General features: G+C 36.7%; 1 protein-coding gene across 1 annotated transcript; it reads right to left on the bottom strand.

Annotated features, from left to right (window-relative positions):
- Positions 1–229: 229 nt before the first annotated feature.
- On the bottom strand, positions 230–18,501 carry LOC140139986 (snaclec alboaggregin-A subunit beta'-like). Its single transcript, XM_072161791.1, has 7 exons — positions 18,089–18,501; positions 14,046–14,182; positions 12,285–12,519; positions 8,767–9,032; positions 4,496–4,772; positions 3,156–3,327; positions 230–665 (listed from the first exon to the last, which is right to left on the bottom strand). The coding sequence occupies exons 1-4, from the start codon at positions 18,366–18,368 to the stop codon at positions 9,025–9,027; spliced, it is 660 nt and encodes a 219-aa protein (XP_072017892.1). The 5' UTR covers positions 18,369–18,501; the 3' UTR covers positions 230–665; positions 3,156–3,327; positions 4,496–4,772; positions 8,767–9,024.
- Between the last annotated feature and the right edge of the window lie 9,249 nt (positions 18,502–27,750).

Here is a 27,750-nt window from a genome sequence, read left to right as displayed (position 1 = left end):
TCATGGAATATGAACTTAAAGTCATAATGTACGATCTTATAATATGAATTTGGTTATTTTTTCAAACCTGATATTTTGGCATATTTGTAATGTTTACACATGTCACAACTTGCACCTAAATGGAATCAGCCAAATTTCTTGTGTTTGTAGGTAAACAGAGCAAAGTTTGACATAAAGTCATAATTCTTTGAATTATGACTTTATGTCGTCCCATAGAACTGCGTGTTAAACGGCCAAAATAACAAGCAGTGTTTCTTTCACTTTACCTCGTTATTTCAGCTCAAAATTAACAGTACTACTAGTACTATTTCAGCATTTTGAGTACGGTATATACATGTAATGACAAATTTAAAATTTGAAGGAAATCGTACATTATGCCTTTAAACAAGAACCCAGCGCTGCTGCATCAACCTAAATATTTCCAGAGTGACAAGCATCTTAACATTTTGCCATTGTTGCTAAGTGACCTTTGTTCTAACGGGGTAGTGGGTAGCAAGTAATTGGTCGGAAGGGGATCCCTGCTATTGTTTAAACCAGTTGGTCTATAGTCTTCTTAACTTTCCTCATCTGGCAAGTGAAGCTTCTCGCCAAAGCCTCCCGTGTCTCTGGATCAATGAAGTCATTCAATGGTGTGATAAGGTAGCCTATTTCTTTCATAGATTCTCCTGAAGAAGGTAACAAATATTTAAAACTTCAATATCACACATCAACACAATTCTCATATGAAAAAATTTCCCCCAAATCATCACCAAAATGAAGAGTACAGTCATCTTATCTTCAATAAAATATGTAAAAATGAAAAGCAAAAAAAAAAAAAAAAAAAAAGTTTCCCCCCCCAAAAAAAAAATAGGAGCCCGAAGGAGGAGAAGCGCACGGGCCCGGTGTCGACCTACCCTTGCCTGGAACCGCGCCTGGGATATAGCTAATTAGAAGTAGTTTCTGTTGGGTCGATCGGGAAGGACAAACAACCCTTTTCTTTTGCTTAATACAGGGTGTCCCAATAAAAAGAGGCCCCTCGTTGCGCCCTCTTTTTCTCCTATTTCTGAAAAGTTGATCAAATATATTTTGGTAGGTACAGAAACCTTAAGTCGTTCGCTTTAATAAACCAAAACAATTATATCAATCGGCTCACAACTTTTGAAGATATGCTCTTTTAAAGAAATGTACCCGTTTTTCACTCTGTCCACGGAGAAGGTTTGGCTACTTCAAATATTGAAAAAGAGTAGTACACATACCATTCATGAATATCAAACATTCCTCAATGATAACTTTATTTATTTATGGAATGGGCTTTACCGATGGGTTTATGGGCAATGGATTTTGTTAAAAGTGTCATTAATTTGTGGGTAAAATGGATGCCGAAATGGACTTCTTTTGCTTTACTTGCAATTTCTTATTTTTTCTTGGTTATTTATGCCTTTTTGTTTATTATGTTTCTTACTTTGTTGTTTCTTGCTTTTTGTATTTATTTAGAACATAAGTCATTTCTCTTTTTAGGATAAAAGGAAGCCCTACAAGGCTGTTTTGTTTGTCTTTGGTTCTTCTGAAGTGAGTTTACTGTGCTGCTCTGCCCTCTACCTGGTTGCCTCCTTGGCGATACAGGTTTCAGCCCTGGTCCTCATTGCATCAATTGCGTTGCGTACTATCCTTGTACGCCGGATATTTACGAATGTATTCAGTAATACGTTTGCGAAGATCTTGGATTTTGCCACAAAGGAAAACAATCAAGTGGTGTGAGGTTTGGTGATCGTGCAGACCACTCCACAGCATGAGCCATCCCAACCACTCTGCTTGCTATCCGTGGACAGAGTGAAAAACGGGTACTTTTATTCAAAAGGGCATATCTTCAAAAATTGTGAGCCGATTGAAATAATTGTTTTGGTTTATTAAAGCTAATGATTGAAGGTTTATTTACATCCAAAACATAGATGATCAAGTTGTCAGAAATGGGAGAAAAAGAGGGCGCAATGAGGGGCCTCTTTTTTTTGGGACACCCTGTAGCACGTCTACAGCCTACAAAAGTGTGCAAGTGAAAAGCTCCCTCTGTGGCAATTAGAAAATACCGTTGTGACATGATGCTTACATTAACGTCAAGGGCACAGTCTTAGCTCTCAAATACCGTTTGTTCTGTTCAATTTGCTGTTTTTAATCTCGAGATATGTTTAGTTAACAACAAAAGGGTAAAATCACAATTGTGCCACTTTAACTAGGGAATAGGGCTGTACATGTAAATCAATGAGAGCTGATGTTGATGCGTCTAATGCACTCCCCCTTCGGGGCTCGTGACACTTATTTTGTCTAATTTCATTAATTTGTCAAATTTCATGAACTTGTCTAAGTTCATTAACCTATAAGTGTGCAATATTTGTTTGTCTGTTAACATGTTTTTAGTGACAAAGAGAACAGTATTTACCATCATAAAATTATTGACATGCACATGTATTTAATTTTACAGCAGAATGTGAAATATGTATTTATCTTTTAATTTGTCGTAAGTGGGAAAAGATAATCATTATACCTGTATCATGATAAAACAGTAAAACAGTTAAAATAATTGTGTATTGCTGTGTAATTGATGCATTCTTTTGATTTCACGAAGGAACTCTTGATAAACTTGATGCTAGCATTGATTTACATGTACAGCCCTCTTCCCTAGTAAAAGTGGCACAATTGTCATTTTACCCTTTCGTTGTTAAGTACGCATAGGGCCTATCTCAAGATTAAAACAAGCAAATTGAACTGAACAAACGACAACGTTGATATAAGAATTTTCTAATTGACAAAGAGGGCGCTTTTCACTTGCACAATTTTTTTTGAGACAGGCTGTAGAATTGTTTATGAGTGAAATTTATCACTCCAAAAAGAGCTGTCCCGCAATAGTCACTCCATTGCTTATATGCTATGATACATAAAGCTATAAAAATTTTCCGGATCGGGAAAGTGAGTCTGGTTTTCCGGGATCGCCAGAATTAATGGTCGCAACGGGATTCCGGGGGCGATGCCGGGATCGGAAATGCTCTAACGGGATTGGGACCGGCCTACTTTAGATTGTTATTCCTTTATATGTAAAAGTACATAGCAATTTACTGATTACCCAAGTGTGTGTCCGCACGGACCAACTGGAAAACATTGAAAACAAACATTAATTAACATACCCGTGTATGTGAAAGATAGGCACCACGCTTTAGCATCGTAATACTTCATCGGCATGTCGGGCCAAGACCGCATACACAGATCATCACCACCTTCAGGATTAGCCTGAGTCCCCCAACCGCCTAGACATCGCATATTAGGATCTCCTCCAGCGGCACGGCTATTCATCTTAGGCTGCGAAATTAATGACGGAATCAGATGGTTCAAAGACTGTTCAAGTGCGATAGATCATTGTTAAAATTGGCACATTTCTGCCGTAGATGGGGTATAAACAACGGAACTGAGGAATAAAAACGGATATCACGCGACATTGTTTTTTGAATCACGTGATATCCTTTGTCCTCGATTTTGTTGTTTATGCCTCATCTACGTAAGAAATGTGCCAATTATAAGAAAAGTAAGCATTTGTGCTTACTTTCGGCGTATAGGCCTACATTGTCCAATACTTCCTGTTCACGTTTCATTCATCTTTATCTTTATTTCATTCAAATATAAAATATAACAGCACAACAATTAAACACATACATTGAATGAGGAGGTTCTCGGAAGGCCGGATGGCCTGTATTAAGAACCCCCTGTCCTAACAACAACAAAAAGTTTCAAAATAACAACAACAAAATATACCGCAAAATGTCAATACACAACCCCCCCCCCTCATTTACCCTAACAAAAGCCTCTTCTCTAATACGCTTTCCTCCACTTTGTACATCTTCCCTTTCCACCTCTTACTTTCTCATTTCCTTCCTCGTTTTTCAACCCAATTATCTCTCAGACAGTCAGCCCACGTCAGAAATGCCAGCCGGGTAAAATGTAGACCCTCCCTCGGGTCCATGGAGAACGACTGGTAATGTAGATTACATAGCATTAAAAATCAACCCAATACACGTGGGGTGGGGAGCGGTCACTGAATTTTAGCGTTCAATGAAGGAGGTGTGATTAGTGTAGTGGCATCAATTTTGTAGAAAGAGGAATTGGTTTTGGGCGCTGGGAAGTGGTTTTGGTCGCTGTGTATTTAGGGGGGGGGGGGGGGACTATGGCATATTTTGATAGGCTATTATATCGGTCCATTATCCAGGCCGGACCGAACCGAGACTGTGGGACAGTCTAGGTAAAATGAAAAGATTAGAGTGTGTAGATACATTTCAACACCATGATGGAATATTTTTGTCACCCCGTCCCCGGTGGAACACCACTTGGGAGCTACACCTTCGGGGCATTTTGAGATATGTCCATTTCAGAAAGGTTGCTGAGTTAATAAGTTAGGAAAAAGACTAATAGGCGCTAGGACTATAGGCTGATACCATTTCACGGTTCAGCAAAATTAAAATACAAAAATACATACTCTGTTGCGGCTTGGTGGGGCCATTGGTGGTTTGTTGCTTAGCTTCGAACTGACTGTCCTTGTCGATGACACTCTCCTCGTTGTTGTCGTTTTCCCGAAGGTCCTTTTCCCGTTCCTAGGTTCGTCGTTGTCACTTTCTTCTTAAAGCTACCGGGTTTCATACGCATACGATTGAAGTTGAAACCTCTGCGCACACGTTTGTGACCCTTGGTTGCGGACGAGCTTGTCTTGGGTGCGGGGTGCTTTTTCGTTTCGGACGTGTACCACATGCATGTGCCTATTACAAAATGGAATGCAAGGTAAAAAAAGTAGGCCTATTATATTAATGTAAATTTTGTATTTCGGTGCATGATGATTATCGGTGCATGCTTGTATGACTAGTCGACTACTCATAAATATCAATGTTTACCTAGCGGAGTGGCAGGCCGGATTCACGAAATTCTTGCAAGGTAAAACAAGAGAAGATGTAAGGAAGAGGAGGTTGATCCCGCTATCCTCAGACAAAATATGTGTGAGACCGCTCATTCAAAGTAAATTATGCATTTCCCTCTATACACCTATCCGACTTCGCCATTACTGCGGTGTCCCCGATGTAAAACTGCGGTGTCCCGAGGTCGGGGGTTCCATCCATTATTTATTGTGTGCTATACAGAATTGTACCCGGGAATTGTACACAACAGTGATATTCAATACACAATCATGAGTATTGAATTACGAATTAAATCTCCCGCTCTGGTACATCTGTGTTGCCGTCAATAGAGGGCCAAATACAGTAAACGCTTCTCGGATTGGTGTATAGCCGCTATACAATAAAATACTACAATGGGGCAGGAATAATAGACAATGGGATAGGCATCCTAGTCTGCTGCCCTCTTTCGAAATATGTATCCTAGGTCTCACAATAGGCGGATTAGCGGCCATTTTGTCTTCGACATGATTTTATTCACGTGTCCTTATATTTTAGTACACAAATATATAAGTTAACAGGTTTACTATTTTAAAATTATATTTTGAGTATATTCTGTAGTAAATAGATCAAATGACGGTGATTGTTCAGGTATTATATGCTTGATAAAATTAAACTGTTTGACCAGCTAGTATTCTCCTCCGCCGTCATTGTGATTCCAGACACTCCACGTACCGTGTTGCGAAGGTGGAGGAGACTAAAGCTGTATTGACGAACACGCATGCGTTAAAAAATATGTAGCCTAGGTCGAACAATAGCGTGACGTAGTTTCCGGCATTGTTCCTATGCACTTTCACCCTCCTGAATGGGGTTTGAACCCGGAACGGGTGTGATACACGACAGGGCTATGACACTCACCTCATTTGCATGGCAAAATTACCCGTCTCCTCTGCAGCCAATTTGGTTTCGCTCCATCGAAATCAAGCTGGTCACGGAGGAGACTACCCTCCTTTGTGTTTGTTCATTTGTGTATGGAGTGCCCTTTTTGGAGTCTATAATGACTTAGGCTACGCTCTCAGCTAGAGTCCGACGCTGCATTGTACTAGAAATACCTTTTTTGTGAAATCGCTATAGAGCCAATCGGGAACACGTATTCGTTTTGAAAATATAGCATTAAAATTAGTATCACCCTTGTGGCCCCGTGCAGTGGAAAACCTTAATTCTTTCATTAAAAGGAAATGAAAATTAAAAAAAACACGGATCTACCTGTGCACCAGTATAAAATGGGCACAGCAATTTGTCTCAAATATGAATGAATTTTAAGAAACATACGGGATATGATGAACATTGACCTGACGCCATGATAGTAGGATCTATTAGTCGTTTTATATACAATGTATATACCGTATTGTCATAATACCAATATTTGTCATTATTATGATGAGTAATATTTAGCAACGTAAATGTGCAGTTCATATGCACAAACGAATACTGATCTTTATGATATTCAGGTTTTGTACATCACATTATAACATGTCACATAGGAGGTCATACGTGTTGACCTTCATCTATTGTATTTGTTTATCTGTGTATGGAGAGGATTAACGCCATTAAAACTCCATCAGTATTAGGGCGTAGTTCAGTGAACTCACCGGATTGCTGTTCCAAGTACTTTGATAATACAGATAATATGTATTAATGGGTCGAGGCGATTGCATTGAAAAACCTAATAAATTATTCATAACAGTTACGTAATCAATCGATAGTGCGGACACTTTTCATTTGCAAACCACCAAAATTCGTGATCTTTTAGCGTTGGAAAAGAAACCACGTGAATAGAGTGCCCTCTCAAGAATATCAACTCTCTGTACACGAGCTTACAGGCAACTACTTTCAGGGCAGGGATAGGTCAGTGATTGCATGTCATCGTACCATGCATACCATACATGCAGGCCCTGTCATCCAGTCAGATTTCAGATAAAATATGACTGAAGTTCCATGGCAAATTACAATTTTCGTCGCTTGTTGTCACTTTCAGCCTCTATCATTTGTGATAGAGAATGTTGTCAATTATCAGAATATCTTTATTAGGTTTACAGGAAATGACCGGAAATACATAAAAACTTGAAAATAGAAATGATCAACAATCATCATAGTCCAGTCAAAGTGGGTTTTGACTCATCACTAATTGCAACAGAATTTTTTTCACTGCTATGAATGTCAGAGATGTCCCCTGAACAGCATACAAAAAGTATATTAAAATATACTTGGTGGAAAGGTAGTTTTTGGCGGGAAAAGGTAATACAGGGGTCACATTTCAAAATCGCTCCAATCATTTTAAAAACTATACCAAACTATTCCTCTTGTCATAAGGATTCAGGAAAAATATAGTTTGCCATATGTGATGTACGGTTCTTGAGTTATAACCGAAAAGGTCAAAGGTCAAATGGTGAGTTCAACAGAGGTCAAAAAACTAAAAATTGTCTGATTTTAACCAAAATGGTCTCAAATTGTTCGGCTTGCAAACATAATTCATTTAAAGAATATTTGCACTGTTTAGGTTATTTATTACATGCGTAACATCGAAAACTAGGTCGGGGTCAATAGAGTTCAATGGTCAATGACCTTTTTTACCCTGCTACCTAGGTAACGAAACATCCAAGATATGGCAAACTATTCTTATTTTGGAGTGTTTTTTAAGGACGAACACATTGAGACCATTTTTAAGGAAATCGGAGCATTTTTTCGAAGTTGACCCACGTTAAGCCCAAAATTTGACCTTTGACCTTTTTGCTTATAACTTGAGAATGGTACATCACAGATATGACAAACTATACTTTTTCTGAATCCTTAAGACTAGAGGAATGCCTTGGTATAGTTTTTAAAAAGATTAAAGCAATTTTGAAATTTGACCCCTGTATGACCTTTTCCCGCCAAAAACTACCTTTCCACCAAGTATATTTTAGTATATTTTTGGTATGATGTTCAGGGGACATCTCCAAAATGTATAAAAGTGAAAAAAATTCTGTTGCAATTAGTGGTGAGTGACACCACTTATTCGTTTAGATTGACTGGACTATCACTTCTCTAAAAAATCCTAAAAATTTCTTCTTTAGAAATGTATAATATTAACAAAAAAAGCGGATTTGGGGGGAAATTTTACAACACTCGATTTCTTTCTTGTATTATCCACATGTGGTATCCCATCAGAGCAGGAGGTCCTTAATACACGCGTTTCATACTTTTCAACAAACTCTCTATAGAAACATTCGAAATATTTCCAATTCTGGAGTGAAAATCGGTTGACCGTGAGCGGTCTCACACATCACACCAAAGGCTACTGCAAGTGGATGTCTAACTACTTGAGATTTAAGGACTATGAATAGGTGCAATCGGATTACCTACGGGATTATCTCAAGTATATAATTCCGTTAACCCTCCTCTTCCTTACATCATCTCTGGTAAAACATAACATTAAACAGGGCACTGCGTATAGCATCATAAGAGCACGGGGGAAGTTGGCGAACCCATGTGGATTCAAGTGACATTCCCATGGTTTTTGTGATCTCTACTCTCCCCAACAACAGAAAAAAAGAAAGTTGTGGGGAAAATTGCTAATTTGCATAAAACAAAAATGGCCGCGCTAGTGCCGGGGCTCAAATTTTAAAGTCTGTTAGGCCTAATTAAGCTGATCTCCAATTACGCCTACCATGCATCTGCCTTCAATTGCTGCCCATGTGGGCAACATTTACCTATTGACTATCTGAAATTCAAAGGTCTGTTTACGTGGCAAACGCAATGAGGGGCGGATCCAAAAAATTGAAACAAATCGGCCTATAATTTGGCCTCAAAAACGAAATCTCACCTTCTATTGGCGTCCAGCCTCGTCTGCAGTGGCTAAGTTGGCAAACATAAGGTCTTTGGTATGAGCAAGGTGCATCCTCCCAGGCTATACCGTCATCGATATGCATCTCTACGCATGTGCCGTTGCTATCACCCTTGTCATTTTCGACGCCAGCGAGATCAAAATTGACGTCTTCCGACCATGTCGACGTAACATTGTCCTTATTCACACCTTTCATTCCTATCCAGAAAGGCTCTTGCGTCTCTTCCGGCAGAGAAGCTAGAAACCTGAAATAGAGGGAAATTTGAATATTCAAAAATGAAGCGTGGTTCAAAACCTGACAATGCATTTCATAGGAAAGCGCAACTTTTGGTTTACGCATGACGCAAGAGAAGATTACTTCTCCAAATAGGTACGTTGTTATTTATATCGGATCTTACTTTAACATTTCGGAATGGCTGTAGGACTAGCGTGACCTCTTTAAAATGCGCTTAATTGCAGATTCGGGTTATCGGTTCTTTTGATTAAAAATGGAATAACTGATTACAGAGCGATTCAATCAGGAGAATGAAAGTTCATAGGAAACAAGATATTCCTGAAAAAATTGGTATCAGTTCAATCGGACACGGTTATTATTATTATTCAATTGCGTGAGATAACAAGCAGACTTTTAATGGAAATACATGTATGGTCGTGTGTCTTGAGCTCGCCACCAAAAAAAGGTGGCGACGTTACATTTTGCCAAAGTCGACTCACAACAAATGATGATATCTCTGTCAAGCAAGAAGTTATTGTCATGCTTGTGGTCTCATTTTATTGCTAAATAAAATGCACTTTCAACCCTGTAAAAAGAAATACTTGAACTTTTTTAATACTGACACTATGCTTCATAGAATTCAGAATGGGCAGGGTGGCGGTGGTGGGGGATGTGGTGGTGGGGGATGTGGTACACACAAACTCTATGGGATTGGTATTTTTAGTGCGTAATCTGCTTCTGTAAAGGCTGTAAATTGGATTTGGACTCTATTTAGCATCTGAACGACTCACGGCCTTACAGCTAAACAATTCTACTAATTGTTTTTAATCATTTATGATTGGTTTAGTGTAGAAAATACAAACTTTCCCATACAAAACTACCCGTTGTCATATTAAACACTGTAGTAAGTAATGCAGATGTCTTCAAAATCTGAAAGTTACTGTAAAATTTTAATTACTTATCCTATCATAGTCAAAGTATAGATTTTCTGAAGGGAAATTTGAAGAGGAATCTAAATATGGACATATTTTTTCTGTATGGGTTAGGGGGAAAATGTTTAGGTTCAAAATACGTTGAATTGTAAAAAAATCTAACATACTTTGGGACACCCTATATTCCGAGATTACCAAACAGCTGTGATTTTGGTTTCTTCCGAAGTCAGTTGGCTCTCCATTTCCTCTAACCAAATGAATGTTGTTTACTTCCAGTTTATTACTGTAAGTTGGTAATAAGCAATGCATTGAGTGACCCATTTTTATCAAAATCTTTTTATTCCACCCTGTATAACTTGCAGGTCACCCTGTATAATGAGTTGAAATGTATATATTGGAATTGCTGATGCCTTTAGCTTTCCAAAAATGTATACCTTTGCTAGTTTAGGGTTGATGATTGTCGAGATAATCTAATTAGAAACCCGGTTGGTGTACAAATTCATAATAGTTGTCATGTAACGTTAAGGGTGGCGAGTTCAGGACACACGGCCGTATTGCAGAATTTGTATTGAAGGTCTGGTTTGCATTCATTTCTTTTTATTTAATTTCTTATTTAACCTTAGGAGTTTTCAACTGAAATGTTTATACTTTATCTTATACTTTATCTGGAAATACTAGTAATTACAACATTAAATGATTTTTTTTTTTTTTTTTTTTTAATTAAAAAAAATATTTAAAAAAACCAAAAATAAATAAATAAAATTTCTTTAAAAAAAAAAAAAGTTTAAAAAAAAGTTCTCTTATTCACAGTGAAGCTATGCAATTTGATGGATTGAAATTCACAATATGCAATTTGATTAGGGGAAATCTATTCCAGAGGGAGTATGTAAATTAAATTGAACAGCCATTTCAGATGGAGTATGTAAATTAAACGGAACAGCTATTTTGGGGCCATTATTTCAGAGGGAGTATGTAAATTAAATGGAACAGCCAATGGCCACTGGGTATGTAATTTAACTGGAACAGCCTAATTGATATCGATATCAATATTGACGTCACAGATTCGATTTGTCACATGATCGTCAAACCTGAATTTGATAGATTGAAGTTCACAATATGAAATTTGATGAGGGGAAATCTATTCCAGAGGGAGTATGTAAATTAAATGGAACAGCCATTTCAGAGGGAGTATGTAAATTAAACGGAACAGCAATTTTGGGGCCATTATTTCAGAGGGAGTATGTACATTAAATGGAACAGCCAATGACCAATGGGTATTTAATTTAACTGGAACAGCCTAATTAATATCGATATCAATATTGACGTCACAGATTCGATTTGCCACATGATCGTCAAACCTCAGGAACTGACATAAAAATGGCAAAATGATGGGCTCACTAGCACCCCGGCTCGGACCAGTCCTTCATTTATGAAGGAACATGTGAGTTAGTCCTTCATTATGAAGGAACATAATGATATATGCAAATGTAAAGATATATATCAGGGTTAGATGTTAGGGTTAGAGTTGTGGTTAGGGGTCAGATATTATATTTTCCTTCATAATGAAGGATATACCCCTCCTCGGCCGTCATTTTCATCCTAACGCACACGGTGCGTGTCAAATAGATGGGCAGTTTTGTGATTTCAGTTTTCCATCCCATAATTCATTAAAGGCATATGGCAATCGCAAGGAGAGTAGCGTCTTTTTGTGACGTAACTTCCGTCGTTTACGAGAAAAGCGATTGCCAATATCTGATCGATAAATCGCCAGCACGCCCTTCAAGTTGCAAGCAGTTGACTTAAAAGTTGACCATAAAAACCGAATAAAAACAGCCGGCTCTAGCTCTCAACACGTGATATTCACAATTCCCGCGCCCAAATTGTCTAGGGACGTCATGAAAGCTCAAATGTCGTCAGCCTTCATTGTGTTACTGGAACGTCATTGCCACAGGCAATTTCGGTGCCCGGGAAATTTGAATATTGCATGGTGAGAGACGGTAGTTTTTAGGTGCAAACAGCACCTCAGGCCTCAAACATTAACCCTGTCCTTCAATTCATTCGTTCGTAACAAAGGTTGCTTCATATTTTCATGCGACTTGTTGCTGTGCGGTCATTGAGCGGCGTGGCACATTGTAGGCCTATAAACGGATACAATTATCAAGGCTTCTCGTTGCCTGATACGCTTTGCCGCAGCGGCAAGCGATAATAATTCTGAACTGCGGATGTTAAAACTATTCGAAGTTGAAGGTACCTCTTTTGCATTTCATTCTTCAAAAAGCTTTGAAATATAGTTTATATAAAAAAAAAATGCAATTGAATTTGAATAATTCATTACAAAGACGTTACGGTACCTGTTTTCCATTGCGTCCGCAATACCTGCAAGATGCGCCTCCGATTCTTTGGCAAAACTATTACAATGCTTCTCTGCGTGGACCCATGGCTTCCTGGAGTTGAACGCGTGGTAACATCGACCCCGTGTGCTACCCACCCTGGAGGGCATGTGCTAAGTTTACACACATAGGGTCGAGGCTTATTGCAATCGGTTGGTAACCAGATTCCTTCTGCGGTGTTCAGCACCAAGCACATCTGATGGATAAAAGATAATGGTTTGAAACAAGCCCATTAATAACTCAGTCGTAAAATGCAAAAGTTGGAAATTATTATAAACGTAAGCCTTAAATCTTGAGGACGTTTGCAACAGTATGTAGGTCGATAGAGTCCCGGGGATAGAGTACGACATTTTTAGAATGACAAGAAAAGTGTGAATCAATAAGCATGAAATAGTTTCCTTTATATCAGAAGTAGATCGCGCGGAAAAGTTTATATCCGGGAAGTGATCAACCTACATACCGTCGAGTAACCATCGCAACCAGGATCCGCTCCCCATGTTTCCTATATGGGTCAGTATACAGACCACTGGACATGTGACGTCATTACCCGGCAGTATGCGCACGCATTATGGCACTTTCCATTGTTCTTTGCCCTGCAGTGTGCGTGCGCATCGTAGTTTGTTCAAGGCATGTGTATTTTAAATCTCCCACCACATTTTATATAGTACAAGAAAGCCATTGAACAGAGAGGCGGTTCGTTCGAGCAAATCGAAAGACCAATCCCTCGCCTTTGTTGATAAACATTGATGTCAAGTGGTCTATACCGTAACATTAAGGATACGATACATGATTTACCGACAAGTGACTCATTTCGGAATGCGATCATGAATTTTGAAGAAAAAAGTTTCCACAGGCTTCGTTGGGACTCGAACCAGCGATTCTAAACTTCCTTCGATTACGCGTCTAGCGCTTTACCGCTCGGCCACCGTGGCAGTTGAGCGGATGAGTGTAATGATAAAAGATAAATCTCATAATGCCATCTTTAGCCTTTTGTTAACTAAAAAAAGACGCGTTTTGTAAAGATAGATTAGCCGTTTTATGCATAAATAGCACGAACGTTTGGGAAAGGTTTCAAACAAATAATAAAGACACTGATGTGATGATGAAATTGCGTAAGTCGGGAATTATCTGCGTCGCAATGTTTTGTTTTGGTTTTAGGAATTTGACCTTAAAATTTACGACTTCATGGCATTATCATTCAAAATCAACAGAAGATATTTCAACACTATATGTCCTCATTCTTTCTCTAGAATGTTTTGTACATGTATGTGAAATAGCTTCAACAATGATTCGCTGCATAATGGTAAAAATAGCCTTGACCTAAAAAAAGGGCGAGAGGTACCATATTTACGGATTCAGACTAAATTTAAAATTGATATAAAACGTTTGTTTTTTGATCGATTACAAAAATTAATTTGTGTCGTATAAAGAAATTGTATCTGGCGTGAATTACACCACAGTTTTTATTCCTAGGGCTGTTTGACTTCTTCAAATATTTTTTTTAATGATAGAGTGAATCCCCTGGCCCTCTATAATTACGCACAAAAGATCGAGTCCCCTTAAGCAGTTCTAATCAGTAACTTCCTATAAACTAGCTCATTTTCCGCGAGACAATAATATCACATGCGGCGTCTCGCATTCTTACCGTAACCGCCACGCACATGAGTTTATCGCGGTAAAATAGTTGCTAACCATAAGAGTGCACCATCATACTCAACTCACCTTGGTCATGAACATGAATTCATCATCAAGGATACCCTCCTCTATCCACACAGTCAAATCAGCATGGCCTCCATCGCTCCACTCATCGTCCAGGACCTCCTCTTCATTGTCTACGGGATGCAGACCTAGCCACGATTCTATGGTATAACATAATTTAACGACAAAACATTTAATTGTCAACCGTAGCAAAATTATGATTTAATATTTAAATGGTTTAATTAATAATTATCTAGTAATTATATTATGTTATACATACACACGACAGAGTAAATCCGTGTTATAAATACTTAATAAAAACACAATTAATCCCTAAACAATTAAGGGATCTAAAAGGAGCGTTTATTGTGTTTCGACAGTATTTTTTGTGAGACATGAGAGCACCTCAGACCTATCGAATTGCATTCTGAATACGAAGCATGTCTTTCTGATATCAAATAATTTTAATTTTTTGAAAATCACAATATAATACAAATTTTATGACAAATTATAAGAAATCGATATTTTTCAAATTTTTGATATATAACAGTCCTCGAAGTAAATTATATAAATCTAATGATATATTCTTAAAGTGTATGTAGCAGGGAGGAAATGCCGACGGTCAATTGAAAATTTTGACCTTTCATATTGAAGATATGGATTTTTTTTCCCAAAAAGACCTAATTTTGTTTGGTGTTTTAGGAAAAAAAATCCATACATTAAGTATAAATCATCAGATTTATAAAGTTTACTTCAAGTACTGTTAAATATCAAAAATATCAATTTTTAATGATTTGCCATAAAATGTGTATTAAATTGCGAATTTCAAAAATCAAAATTATTTGATATCAGCCTGCTTTCTTCGTATTCAGAATGCAATTCGATATGTCTGATGTGCTCTAATGTCCCAAAATAAATACTGTCCAAACGTTCATACCCCAGCCCTTAATTAATTAATATAAACAAAATTTCGGCTGTACAAATAGGCCCCTAACTCCCAAAAACATCGATCTGATAAAGGAAGTGATATTCGCATGCTCGTTCTATATTTGATTTGTTCGGGTCTTGACAACCCTAGATAATAACCCAAGAAAGCCTCATTGAAACTTATTTCCATCATGGGGTTTAAGTTGAATACTGGGACGAGTTGGGAACAGTCAGGGTTATCACCCTACTCTTTTCGAAACTGGCTGCGAGATAGATGTACAGGTATAGCTCTGTACACAGGACCGACGGCTTGACATCCCCTCTGAAGGACGGAGGACTTTCATGATTCATTTACCCAATTTCAACCATGGTTGAGAGCGGAAGTCTGGATGTCATCGACAGAGGTTGTCAATTAATTTCAGACATTTTCCCCCAAAGTCAATATCCCAGCAAATCTCCACGGCCGGGAATTGAACCCGGGGCCTCATGCACTAAAGGTATAGCCTAACCATCATGACACGTTCCCAATGCTATGGTATGTGATGATGATTTCTGCAAGAAAGTATACCCCTGATGTATTTAAACAAAAACTACTACAAAAAACCTCGTGTTTTTGTACTTTTTCATAAAACCACCATATTTTTTACCCAAGACTTCGTTTTTGTTAAAATTCTGTCACGTCATCTTATTAACTATTTACTGAAAAAAATATAAATAAATAAATAAATAAATAGGCCTAATCAATCAATCAATAACTAAAATAAGTATAAAGTAATTAGCAGGTAAATCAGAAATACACTTCTAATCAAATTTTAAAAAAATAACAAATATCTAAAATCGTGATTAAAATTAAAATATTGATTGAGTAAGCTTTTGTTGCTTCACACGTTTTAATCAATATGCTGCATGTTTGTTATATACCATTATGTTGATAAATTTAATTGATTACGAGGTTTCAAACTAATTTATAAAAAAAAATATTGATTAACAATGCATAATTTAATTGTGTTATATTGTATAAAACTATTATGACGAGTCTCTAGTCTTTTAAAAACGATTTATATCATAAATTTACCAAATTTATTTTGCCTATTGCGAAGTGTCTCATTCAGTTTAGGTATTTCTGACACAGGAAATTTGCATGTTATGTGTGTTCGGATATGTTATTCTGTGAATATTAATATGTCATGAGAAGACGGGATGGGGGTGGGGTGTACCGGGGTGGGGTGTACCGGGTGGGGTGTAGGGGTTGGGGTGTAGGAGATGTGGGTGTGTGTAATGTAGTATCTGGCAAAATACTGCAAATGATCATTTGAATGACTGAATTCTTTTCTTTTATAATTCAATTTACGTGATATTTGTGTTTCGTTCTAGGTCTTTATGATTATATGTTTCAATTTGGGTCTCAAACGGTCTAAAAAAAGGCTAATTTTGATTAAAAAGATTACTCACATCTATGTGGAAATCATTGCAGATTTATTTCTGAAAATGATTAAATTGCTTTATTTTTGTTCAAAAGATTATCTAATGCTTGCAGATGGTACAGTTTTACTGGATGTCTTGTCTTTTATACATGTACATGTTCAGGATAATATTGGTTCATAAGTTAAACAAGGAAGTCGCGTTTTGTAAGTGTGCTACAAGGTTAACAAACTGTTCCTCTTATTTCCACGTCAAGATGCATCCATTGTTTAAAATAAGGACATCACCCTTAAACGCGGTCTAGTAGAAATCAGGAAACTTCACTAAGATGTGTCTGTTGAACCCTTCGATGTTTTCTTCTCATATAAAACCGGGCATGAGAATGCACTTTCCTAAAAAAACTGAAAATACCCGTAAAATTGGGCAAAAAGTACAAAAAACCCGGGGGGCCACTGGTCATTGACAAGGGGGTATCATGCGTGGCCACGAAGTTTCAAATAGCACCCTAAACAAGTATTTACGAGGTCTGAAAATGCACCCCTAAACAAGTATGACAAGTGCAATTTCATACCCTAAAATGCTAAATAAGTGTTGACATTATTTTTGCCCCCATTAGAAGCAAGTAAATCAGTCATATTTTGACTCTAAAACCCTTCATGATAAACTGGGAAAACACAAATTCAAAAGTTCATAACTTTTAACCTTTATTACATACCACATTTGACTCAAAGGACCCTAAACACTGATTTATTGTACAAGGTATACCCTTTTTCTCAAATTTCCTTGTTTTAGATAGGCCTACCCTATTCACGATACTTAAGTACATGTGCCTGATCATGAAAAAAGACCCTTTTTACTTGAATCTTTGGCCACGCATGATACCCCCTGGTCAATGACCAGTGGCCCCCCTGGGCAAAAAACAGGCTGAAATTAAATTAAGTTGCGGAAATTTTGACTAAAAAAAAATGAATTCAGTTTTAAACCTGAAAATTCTCATGCCTGTAGGCCTAAAACATGTTTTATTTTGTTTTGAAGTCCCTATGTAGGTCAGGGAACTAGGATTTAAAGTTAGCAACTATTTCAAACTTGCGATTTGGTAGTTCACAGCATCTTGCAAATGGCAGTGAGCTTTGACAAAGATTGCATTTATTATAGCGAGCGTATAGAAGAATTCAAATATCACAGATATACTTTTGTAGGTCCTGTGGTTCTTGAATTATGTTGTAAAGAGGGCTGAAACAACAACACTTTTGTAAAACGTACATAACTCATTAACAACAATAAATCAAGCAAGTTTTCAAAGAATATGATTTGTAGAATGAACTTTTGCAAAACATTAAAATGTTATTTTTCAATAATATATTGATTTAGCCAATGAGAATCAATTTTTTGGTTGTTTCGACCAACAAAAGATCAAGTTGCCTTAAGAGAATGATTTAATTATAGTGTATCATTCTCACATACCTAAATTTGGGATGTTGTTGTACATATTAAACAGTTTTTAACAATCACATACCTTTTGAAAGGTTGTAGCCTATTTGTTTTATAGTTATTGAAGATCATGATTACTTTGAAGTTCATAATTCGAAGTTTTATTTTGTATATTTTGTGTTTTGTTAGACTGTCCCAACGTATTCAAATATATTCAAAATGAAATACCACAAGGAAAAGCAAAACGAAACTGAAACAAAAACAAACAAATAAAGAAGTGGATATACCTGTAACGTTAGTTTTCGTCAACTCCAACCAGTTTTTCAACAACACATTCTCAGGTATCCCCAACACTGATGTCACATGAGCTGTATTCTTCCCGACGCTAAGCGACTGACAATGCGATTCGGCATCTTTCCATGTCTGCGGTTGATCAAACGCTTTATAACAATGAAATCCAGCAGAAGTCCACCCCTCTGGGCACTGAGCACGAGATAAACTTATACAAGCAAGGAGGATGAGGGTAAATCTTACTCCTCGTTTGCCGTCCATTTTGATATCTACCATGTGATGGTTGCGATGGTTAATCTACTCGTGTAAGCTGATAAGGGGTGCGCACCTTTTAAGCACGCGTCCCTGATTGATGTTGGATTGTTTGTTTTGCCTATATGAAAGAAACACAATGAAATGATGTGGTTGCGACAGATAAATCAGCAGCTTGTCTGGTGTGATGAGAAAAATATCGGAATTGTTCAGATTTGTTTATTGGATAATCAATTTTGGATTGACGTATGTGTGAAAATTCAATTCTAACACAATTAATCAATGAGGTGCTTTTTGTTCTCTTCTCTTCCATATCTAATAACGAGTTATTATTGTGATAATCAAATGCGTATGAACATTTGAATATATCACAATAATTTGTAATAAAAATATGAATTAAAAAAATGTTTCATTGGCGTAACCCGACAGACCCCAAATTTATAATAGGCCCCCTATATATATTTCTTTTTTTTGGAAAGAAGAAATAATTGTATAAATTGAATAAAAAACATTAAAAAGTATCAAGTTTTTTTGCCTTTTTCCTTTTGCTTTCTTATACCATGTATACTACTACATGCACGATACTTCAGTATGCGTCGTAACAGCACCAGACCTGTAGGGCCTACTATATGCCGTCGCAACCCGTCTGGCGCTGCCATTTTTAAATGTTTGAATGTTTAAATGTTAGATTGGTCAGGTTTTCGAAAAAAAAAATTATGTTATCATGTTATCATACCGAAAAACAATTAGTTCTATACGACCGTAGGCCTATAGGCATTTCGCGGTGGTTTCAACGTGAGATATGTCTTCAAACAAAATAAAAACGCATGAACATGAAACGTTATCATCGTTTCAAATAAGAAAGCACAAAACATTTTCAGGGAATAACCTGCTGTAAAAACGAGTTGCCAAAATATTTTGGTAATACATTTGCAAAAATATTTTACAATAACATTAAAACATTTTAAAAATGTTTTGATATTTTTTTAACCAAATATTTTAACACTTCTTCATGACCTTATTAACACGATATTTAGTGTTATCAAAACGTTTATACCAAACAAGCAAAATCCATACAAGTGTAACGTTTCACAAAATATTTTATTAATAATTCATCCAGAATCCATATGAATTTCTTGTATAAAATCAGATTATAATGCCCGTTATTAATATTCAAATATGTTATTAATAATTCATCCAAAATCCATCAGATATTCATTTCTTGTATTACAATCAGATTATTATGCCCGGTTTACATCCCATTTCTTGTCCATGATTTACAGTACCCAGTCCGATTAAAAAAATACAGCACAAACTTCTTCCGTAGAGGGCTTAGAGCAAGAACTAGCTAGGCCTATGTCCACTATTTATATGTTACTCATTTCGGCAACAAATGGATGGCTAATTCTGCCCTCCATGATAAATGCAAGTGACTTTGGGGTATATGGTGGCCACTTAAACAGTTATTACCATGGTTAGTTAGATGCAAGTGACCATGTGCATACCCCCAAAGTCACTTGCATTATATTATAGAGGACAGAATTGACCGTCCATTTGTTGCCGAAATGAGTAACATGTAATTGTGGACTTAGCTAGTTCTTGCTCTAAGCCCTCGATTAATATTATCTTTCTTTACCAAATGAAATAAAGTCCAATCCTTTAGTTGAAAATAAATGGCAATACAAGTCAAATTTTTATACATTGGGATTTTCTGGGGGTGGCAAAATGTTGAACGATTTCATACAATCGTAGTCACAAAACTAAAAGCATTCAGAATTTTGAATAGGCTCTAAAGGGTAAGATATTACTCTAATATTAAGTTCAATTTTTAATATTAAATTGATTAAACTTTTTCTTGGAATAGATTAATCAGGATTGTATAAAGTCATGAAGTTCTTTACTTACCGGTATGTAGAAGAAGTCAACCGACCTGGTTGACGAAACTGTCTAACCGTGAGTAGAAAATTGGATTTGTCTACATAAGTAACAAACTTTTTGATTAAACTTTGTACAATTATGTCTTTACTCTTGATTGCCACACCCTACGAAAAAACACCCTAAATGCATGTTTTAGCCCCATTTCCATTCATATTTGACTTATCATTCCAAACAGGATAACATTTTTGAACTCAAAAAAGAAATAAAGAAACCAAAGAAGTTCATAGTATTTTTTAGAATTGGGTGCAATAATAGGGCCTACCACTTTTTAATTTCTTATACATTTATTTTTGTGTGCTTTTAAATGTAAAATGTTTTATAGGTTATTCCGTCGTTTTATCTTTTCAGTTTCTGTTTCCGTATCCGTAATAGTTTTTGTAAGTCATTGTTATTCTGAAGTGGATAAATCCCAGGTATGACCAATCTTTTATTCTAGCCTTTTGTTAGTTACTGAAAATTTGAAGCTCGTGAATTTCAGTTTTCGTTTTGGTAAGTTATATTGATTTTTTACATAAAACCTTGAGATGTGCGGTTGGGTGCCAATCTAGACAAAAGAAGAGTCTAAATTTTACGTCCTAAAGGAGGAAGCAAAATAGGGAGATAGACATTGATACGAGGGAAGGGCGACACTGTGGCCCTGCACAAGTGCATTGGGGTGCGATATGCTCATAAGCGGGCCTTTTGTGATTTTAGAGCTTATTTTCAACGTTTTTACAGAAAAAAGTGGACTTTGTCATTCGGATTGGCATGCATCAAAGACGAGAGGGCGCTAGGCCATTAAAAAAAAGCGGTGTTGTCTCTCCCGCTTTTATTGACATAGGCATCTGCTCTATTGAAATAAGCTGATTGGTACTTCAAAGTTAACAATGAAGTCAGATTACAGTAAACTTACTGAATCACTTGCGTTTTCGTATCTGAACAATAGACTTACGGAAACTGAAAAGATAAAAAGACCCCTGGTGTAATGTGTATATCCCTGGTACTACACCACGTCACAAACTGTGAATACAAATCCGAACTCCACAAATTAGGCCTACTACTTACAAGTTAGTTTGCATACTTCTGATGCAAAACACAATACACACCATGTAATTTACAGACATGGATATTTTTTTAACATTTAACCGTCCTCCTTAACTTAATATACATGTAAATAAAATGATATGTACTTCAAGTGTTTATTGTTGAGTGGAAAAGCCGTCCATCATTTGAGAATTTTGACCTTTCATTTAATCATATTGAAGATATTTTCTTTGTGTGAAAAAATACGGAAGGTCAAAATTTTCATAGAAGAAAACAAAACCCTGGTATCAATCAAGCCTTGGGTCTCCAATATAGAACTCATACCATTCATCGTGTGTCTCAATATTGAAGTCCAAACACTGTTAGGTCATGCTTCCCTCCGACCCACCTTAATGCAAATATCCTGTAGTCCAACACACATAATATACTTGCATAGATAACTTGAATAACAAGGCTGCAAAACTAGTTGCTTACCCATAGTGTTTAATGTGTAGATATTTGAAACCACAAATAAAATAAACTGCAAAACTGGTCCGAATGGTTTAAAATACAGCAAACAAAACTTACACCCCTCCTCCCCCCCCACCTGGCAAGTTGTAAAGATACAAAAAAAAGTAATGCTTTGTTTCAAAGCATTTGACTGTTTCAAAAACAAATTTGGTATGAGTCACTAGACTAAGTTGAGAACCTCTGGCCAAGTTACATCACTGTACCTCCTACAGAATGTTTACAAACAGATCTCCAGATATTGAGAAAAAAAGAAAACCACATGCATTAATTATGCAAGTCAGTTACTTAATTACCATATTTTGTGCGGAAAATCTAACCCGGTTGAGAATCTGTGGCCCTGGTACCCCCTAACAAGTTACATTACTTTACCCCGTTGGGATCTCCAGATATTGAGGAAAAGAGATAATCATAGGTATTGATACCTATACCTATGGCCTAATCAAAATGGAACACTAAGGTCATCATTGGTTAGCCACATAAACACAAAACTATGACAAGTTCCAAAAATGTATGTTATCACGCAATGTCACTAATCAAAATGCATTGGGGTGTGATAGTACACCCTACTGTAAAATATGTTTTTTGACTCAATTTGTGTGTGGCTATAATTTTATGTTAAGATATAGACTTCAAAATTTGCATATCTGTAACATTAGTATAGCTGGTGTAATGGTTAGCCATCTCGCCCATGAAGCAAGATTCCTGAGTTTGATAATCGATATAGGATATCCAGGCAGTGTTGCCGTCACATTGTTTTTGCTTATGATATTGGCTGTTGCCGTATTAAAATGACTTGACCACCATCGTCTGCACAGAAGGAATACACCATCGCAATACCTATGGCTAAAGCCAGAGGGATAAAACCTAGTACTACAAATTCACTCTGTACAGCATGAAAATTTTACCTGAAATGGCCTTTGATATTGATATGTGACCTTTGACATCGCCATCTAATGAAATCCCTCATGTTGCACCTTTTGGTCCAAGTGTTATTGTGAAGGCACTTCGAGTTCACTTGCAAAAACTGATTATATATCAATTTTCTCAATTTAAAACATAGGCTATTATAACTTGTCAAATATTTTTAAAAAAATAAGAGAGAATATGCTACGATACTTTTGATCATAGCTCCAAAAATTTATCTTGAAATTTTGAAAGTAGGGTGTCAATTTAAAAGCAAGGCAGATAGATGTTGGAGGTCTCAACTAAAACAGTTTGTAAATGCTGATTATCGGTTTTTGCATTAAAACTTGCATTCAAATGTCAAAAGTGAAACATTTCAGACTATTTTGCAACTTGACCTCAAATGGCTTGTAATATTAATATTTGAACTTTGATACAACCATTTTGGATGCCTTCACTTTTGTGTACACATTCATAAAGTGTGATAGGGCTATTCCAGTTCTAGATTTCAAATAAAGTCACTCATTCAGGTAACCCAATTTCAAATTCACATCACCTGTGGGAAGATTAACCCTTACTGAAACACAGTGTTTTTGCTATCGGAAGGGAAAGAACAAATGAAAAAGGAGAGACGATGAAGAAAGAAGTCATTTGGTACCCCAGGATTTGACCCTCGGCCCCTTCGCATGCCAAACAGAAGATCCTATAGACCTGTAGTCACAGGGGTGCCAGCAACTCCCTGGGTATATATGACTTAGACTGATTGTGTCATCGCATCACATGTAATCCATGAATCATTGAATGCACAGTGCTTTTTAAAGCTAACTTTAGTGAGTTTCAATTTGGTTAGGGTTAAGGTTAAATGAGATCAAATATTGCTTTCCCTACTGGAAAAATATATTGTGACTTTACACGTAAGAAAACATCTGTACCTATCATGCTGAATAAAGAAATCAAGAAAAAAATGTGTGAAAATGTGTTTTTTTTTCTATTTTGTAATGCTGTCAATGACCCGTATGTGACTTTGTTTACTCGTCCTCCACAACAGTCGCTAAGTAAAATTGATTGACAGGCAATTCTGTCACGTGGACAATTATTTCGATTGTCTAAAACATAGACGTCTAAAAGGATCACATATTTTGTTAGCAGTCAAGCCGATTGCAAAAATTCTACGCCGCTGCACTCGTACTACAAGCTCTATTTAGTCTATGCGCACGCACGGCGTGGCCATGTTGAGCTCGATTCCAATCATGCCAATACTCGTCCCAAACCAAACTGGCCCTACCTATACATTCATTTTTATCTTGATTTATTTATTTGATTATTCGTTTTATTTAGTTATTTGCTTATTCGTTTGTTTTATTTATTTATTTATTTGCTTATTCGTTTGTTTTATTTATTTATTTATTTGCTTTTATTTATTTATTTATTTATTTATTTATTTATTTATTTATTTATTTATTTATTTATTTATTTATTTATTTATTTATTTATTTATTTATTTATTTATTTATTTATTTATTTATTTATTTATTTAAAATTGCCCCCCCCCCTTTCCTCCCCAATTTTACCCTCACCCAGGGCTCATAATTTATATGGCACACCCTGACCATGTTCGGTTTGTGAATTGGGTTACCAAATATTTGTCATGTGCAAAGGGCAGGATTTGTTGGCAAGCGGAGAGGGCGGGGACTGGGGAAAGGATTTTTATGGGCCCGGGTTTATGGACATGCCGGGGGAAGCAGTATTTTTGTCAGGCCATTTTCAAATTTTTACATTAGTGACCGTTCACAAACACTTGTTAAGGAGCCTGATGCAAAATGGGAGGCCTTAAAAGTTTTGACCCTCCTACTAAGGGGGGCCCTGAAAAAATTGACCACAAATTTTCTGATGATGGGGTTGACCCATAATTTTCATGTCAAAAAAGAAAAGGGGTGGGCCTTGAAATTTTTGAGACCTGAAAAGGGGGGGGGGGCAAACAATTTTCGTGATAAAATTTTTTTTGCATCAGGCCCCTTAACAAGTGTTTGTGAATGGTAGGCCTATTATTTGAGGACTTTTTGTAATTCTATCATTTTCATTTATTCATTTTTATTATTTTGTTTTATTTATTTCATATATCCTAGGCCTATATTTAGGAGAGAGGGAGAGAGAGAGTGAAAGAGAGAGATGAGAGAGAGAGAGTGGCAGGAGAAAGAAGTGGAGGAAGAAAACGGCACAGAAATTGGACACAGTTGTTTGTCATATAGCAGGGCAAATCGGAATTGGGCCGAACTGGTTCTTGTCCATGCGGACATAAGCAGGCGGTGGTGGAAGCGATATCGCAATTTTTGACGTCGCAATATCATGAAATCTTCACAAACAATTCTAAATTTGTTATGTGGTGTCAAAGCTAAATTATCTTACTCTAAAACCGTTGGGGTACGACAATGTATCACACTGTACGTATGTTATTTTTCAATAAATGCTAACCGTGTATTTTGAATGGGGCTGTCAGCCTTGTATTTTCGCCAGCCTCGAACGTCACGTGTCGCTTGACCTATGCCGCCTGATGCGCGCGCTACGTCATCGGGATGCGAGTTGTCTGTATCATACGATACAACGTGTGTGTGTTGTGCTGGCTTGAATTCTCGAGGAAATAATATAAAATGGTCCGTATTTCCACATTTTTGATGAAAAAGTAAGTATTTAATTTTTGATTAGAATGTCATGCTAATCATGAATAACCATGTCCATTGTGCTGTGAACAGATTGAACGATAAAGCTAAAACAATTCATTTTGTTCATGTGTATTTCTGTCATGGCCCATAACTCGAGATATTGAAATCCGTGAAAATGACAGCATCAATGTGACAAAACGCACAGATATTTCATTTTTGACTAATCCTAGTAAAATTAGCATACCACGTGTTGTTTAAGGAGGTATCATAGAAATAATGTGGCTGAGAATTCTGGCGATTATATCATACACAAAAACAATATTATTGATGCAAAATGACAATAAAGTGGTACCAGATTTCACTCAAATTTTGTCAATGCATAAGCTTATAAAATAAAATCCACACAAGCTGTATTTTCAATTGATAGCAACATTATTATGTTGACCTGTTTATAATCTGCAGCCAAATCGAGAGAAAATCGTGACTTGTATAAATAAATTATGGCCTCTGTCACAAAAATCTTCATGCTCATTATACATGAACAAAATTGAAACACTTTCAAAGTACATTTGTGCATGAGCTAGATTAATAAATAATAATTAATAATAATGCTTCGAATGTTAGCTTCGAGATGACATATAATTTTTAGGCCTACGATGTTTACTTTCTGCAAAAAAAAATGGTTTAGGTGGCTGCGTAACAGCCAATTTGAACCTGGAACCATCCAAATTCAGCGTAACCTTAAGGTCATATCTTCCACGTACAGGGGGTGTATGGATTTTAACTAGATCAGACCATTGTAACAGATACAAATCAAAGGAGACAATAAATGTCACCTTTGGATTTGTCTCAGTATGTGACCTTCAACAGTACAGTGTCCATTTGTTTTGAATAATAAAGGATATTAGCTGTTCCATCAGCATTAATGCATATAACAAGGCTGGACTTCACTAATATTGATGATGCATCATGAAAGTGTTAAAATCACAGAATTAAAACCAGAAAACCTGGACTCAAAAGCCATCTTGATACCAGCATGGAGCAAAAATTTGGGGTATTCAATTTCGCTTCGAATCAAGCGAGGCAATCGTTGTCATGGGAGCCTGATATCTTATACTAGATGCATTTGAGAGAGACACTACACAGTGCACTCGATACCTGACCTGTTCCCCTTCAGATGAATCACAATTGAATACCTGAGTGGAAGTAGGGCCCAACTCCATCAACAATTATTTTGAGATATTAACAAAAAACACAATGTTTGGAATAGTTTTAAGAGACAAGACTGTTTTCATCTTGAGAGGACCTGTAGTACTGGTATATGAAGATACATTATAACCAGTGTCCGAAATAAGGAAAATATGGAGGTTATCCTGAGGATAACTAAAGCATAAATTCTGCTTGTCCTCAATACAATTTGGTTGTCCCCAAAATGTGTCATACTTTTGGAGTAAAATATAGTGGTTGTCCAGGGGATAAGTACAGATCAAAATATAGTTGTCCCCAGTGATTTTTGGACAAGAGGACAAGAGGATAAGTGCTTATTTCGAACACTGATTATAACATACATGTGAAATGATATATGTTTGCAATGGCAATGGTACAGGTCTTTTAAAATATGATCAACTCATTTTTATAAATTGGAGTTGGGCCCTTCTTCCACTCAGGTATTCAATTGTTTTCAACCCGAATAACCTCATACCTGACAACGCTATATATATATAAGGTATGTGACGGTACAGACCTTTTTCCTGTGACGTCACTTAATCCATATTGGGGTCTTAGATGTAAACAAACAACATGTGCATTGCCCACGTGCCCGCTATGTGAAAACACCAAATACTGTGCTCAGTTTTGTCATCTTCCACTTCAGCTTCCACAAAATAATTGTTTTGATTTACGATATGTTTAATTTTTACGGCGTGATGAACTAAACGCATACTGCAATGCGAGCTGGCAATCTCGCGCTAGGATGCCTAGTGTCACGCAAAGCTGATTGCGCGTACCAGCGTGGCATTTGCCTTTAGGTGCGGATGACTCGAATGCTGGACCCAATATTGATTGATTGGTGACATCTGAGAAATAGGTCTATAGGGAGTTTGGGTTCTCTGGTTTTAATTTTAGGGTTAAACCCATCATAACTCACATAAATACTATCAAAGCTAGGGTTAAGATGGGTTTGACCTATGACTGATTAATGGTATGCGATATCAGAAATGTTATTGAAATACACCCCGGATCTGACATACATATTACATGTATACCGTAAACGTTCGCCTAATGGCGCTTTTGGATTCTTAGAAATGTGAGAGCGCCATCCTTGTAAAATCTCAACAGCATTAAGGATACGTGTATGTTAAATTGAGCAACCT

The sequence above is a fragment of the Amphiura filiformis genome, chromosome 18, assembly GCF_039555335.1.
Source record: "Amphiura filiformis chromosome 18, Afil_fr2py, whole genome shotgun sequence".
Lineage (NCBI taxonomy): Eukaryota > Metazoa > Echinodermata > Ophiuroidea > Amphilepidida > Amphiuridae > Amphiura > Amphiura filiformis.
Note: the sequence above shows the minus strand (reverse complement) of the source record. Positions and strands in the feature narration are given on the sequence as shown.

Coding starts and splice junctions, on each gene's coding strand:
- LOC140139986 (XM_072161791.1), bottom strand. CDS start 18,368: ATGGTAGATATCAAAATGGACGGCAAACGAGGAGTAAGATTTACCCTC. Junction 14,183..18,088: donor GACGAAAACTAACGTTACAG/GTATATCCACTT, acceptor GTTATACCATAG/AATCGTGGCTAGGTCTGCAT. Junction 12,520..14,045: donor AATTCATGTTCATGACCAAG/GTGAGTTGAGTA, acceptor TTTATCCATCAG/ATGTGCTTGGTGCTGAACAC.